The sequence below is a fragment of the Meleagris gallopavo genome, unplaced genomic scaffold (assembly GCF_000146605.3).
Source record: "Meleagris gallopavo isolate NT-WF06-2002-E0010 breed Aviagen turkey brand Nicholas breeding stock unplaced genomic scaffold, Turkey_5.1 ChrUn_random_7180001836530, whole genome shotgun sequence".
NCBI lineage: Eukaryota > Metazoa > Chordata > Aves > Galliformes > Phasianidae > Meleagris > Meleagris gallopavo.
In genome coordinates this window covers 1-1255 of record NW_011107167.1, presented here as the reverse complement: position 1 = coordinate 1255, position 1255 = coordinate 1, and the positions used below count along the sequence as shown (strand labels likewise).

Below are 1255 nucleotides of genomic sequence, written 5' to 3'. Positions count from 1 at the left end.
TTCCTCACAAACCCCGATTTTCTCCTCTGGTCACAATGCAGAGCAAACCCAGGGCTAGTTTACTATCTTACCACCCACCATCTCCTTCAGATCTAAAGCCAGTGATGTAAAAGCAGGAGCCTTGTATTGGACTACAGCTCTGCCTGTGACATTTCCAGCCTCTCCAGATGACATGGGAAAAGCAAGCACCCAAGGCACAAGTGGAGGGGCCCTTCCCAGGCAATTGCTAGAGAGTTGTGGCTTAGGGGCTATGAATTGTGTCTGTACTTCATAGTTCACAGTGGAATTTTTTTCACTCAATGAACTTGTCTCGTTGCTCACAAAATTCATACAGGCATTAAGCTCCCACAGCATTCCCAGTGAAGTCCTGCCATGGTGATAGAGCCAGGAGAGGTCAATCCTTCCCCTATGGAAAATTGTTCAAGGTGTTCAAAGAAACACATTTGGCTTCACCCACCCCAAGCAGGTTTGCAGGCATGGGAAGGTGCAGGCTGAGCTCTGTCCTGAGAGTCCTGCTACCAGCTTCAGGATCACATTTAACCAGGCAAGCCCCATGCCAGACGTGGAAGAAGGAGCTTCCTTCCTCCCTACCTCCCTCCCAAGGGGTTCAGGGAAGCATTGAGTGTGCCCCAGCCCACCCTGGGCCCCTATGCCCTTTCCCCAGCCCCAGCACACATGGACACAGTGCTGCAGCAATGGTGTCTTTATTGAAGACTTAAAGTTGTAGACGGTGGCTCATCTGTACTTCTCAGACAGCACAGCAGACACGGCAGACAGGAACTTGTCGAAGGCAGCATGCACCTCGGGGGTGTAGTCTTTGCCCAAGTGTGCAGCCAGCACCACCTGGATGCACTGCGACAACAACTGCAAGGCAAACAGAGGCTCAGTACCCTTGCTCTGGATAGAGGGCTCTCAGCCCCAGTCTGTCCCCCATCCTGGCCCTGGTACCATCCCTGGCCTTCAGTTCCTGGCCCCCAAGATCCAGCTCTCAGGAACCCATCACACTTTGACCTCAAGACCCCAAGGCTCCAGGACCCCTGACCCAAGGACTGCCTGACAGCAGGACCCCTTTACCCCAAGATCCCCTGGCCGCAAGACCTCCAAGATCCCAAGATCCCTGACCCCAAGACCCCAGGACCCCAAGACCCAAGCCTTTGCTTGCCTTGAAGTTGACAGGGTCAACACGCAGGTTGTAGGCATGCAGGTTGCTAAGCTCAGACATGGCCTGGCTGAGGTTGTCCAAGTTCTTCACGGC

The 1255-nt window shown here is 53.9% G+C and overlaps 1 protein-coding gene across 1 annotated transcript; it reads right to left on the bottom strand.

The window, feature by feature from the left end:
- Nucleotides 1–688: 688 nt before the first annotated feature.
- LOC104915635 (hemoglobin subunit alpha-D-like) lies at nucleotides 689–1252 on the bottom strand (the record flags this gene model as incomplete). Its single annotated transcript, XM_010726548.1, has 2 exons — nucleotides 689–864; nucleotides 1163–1252. Coding segments are annotated over 2 exons (219 nt in total), but the record flags the coding sequence as incomplete, so codon positions are not given.
- Nucleotides 1253–1255: the final 3 nt, after the last annotated feature.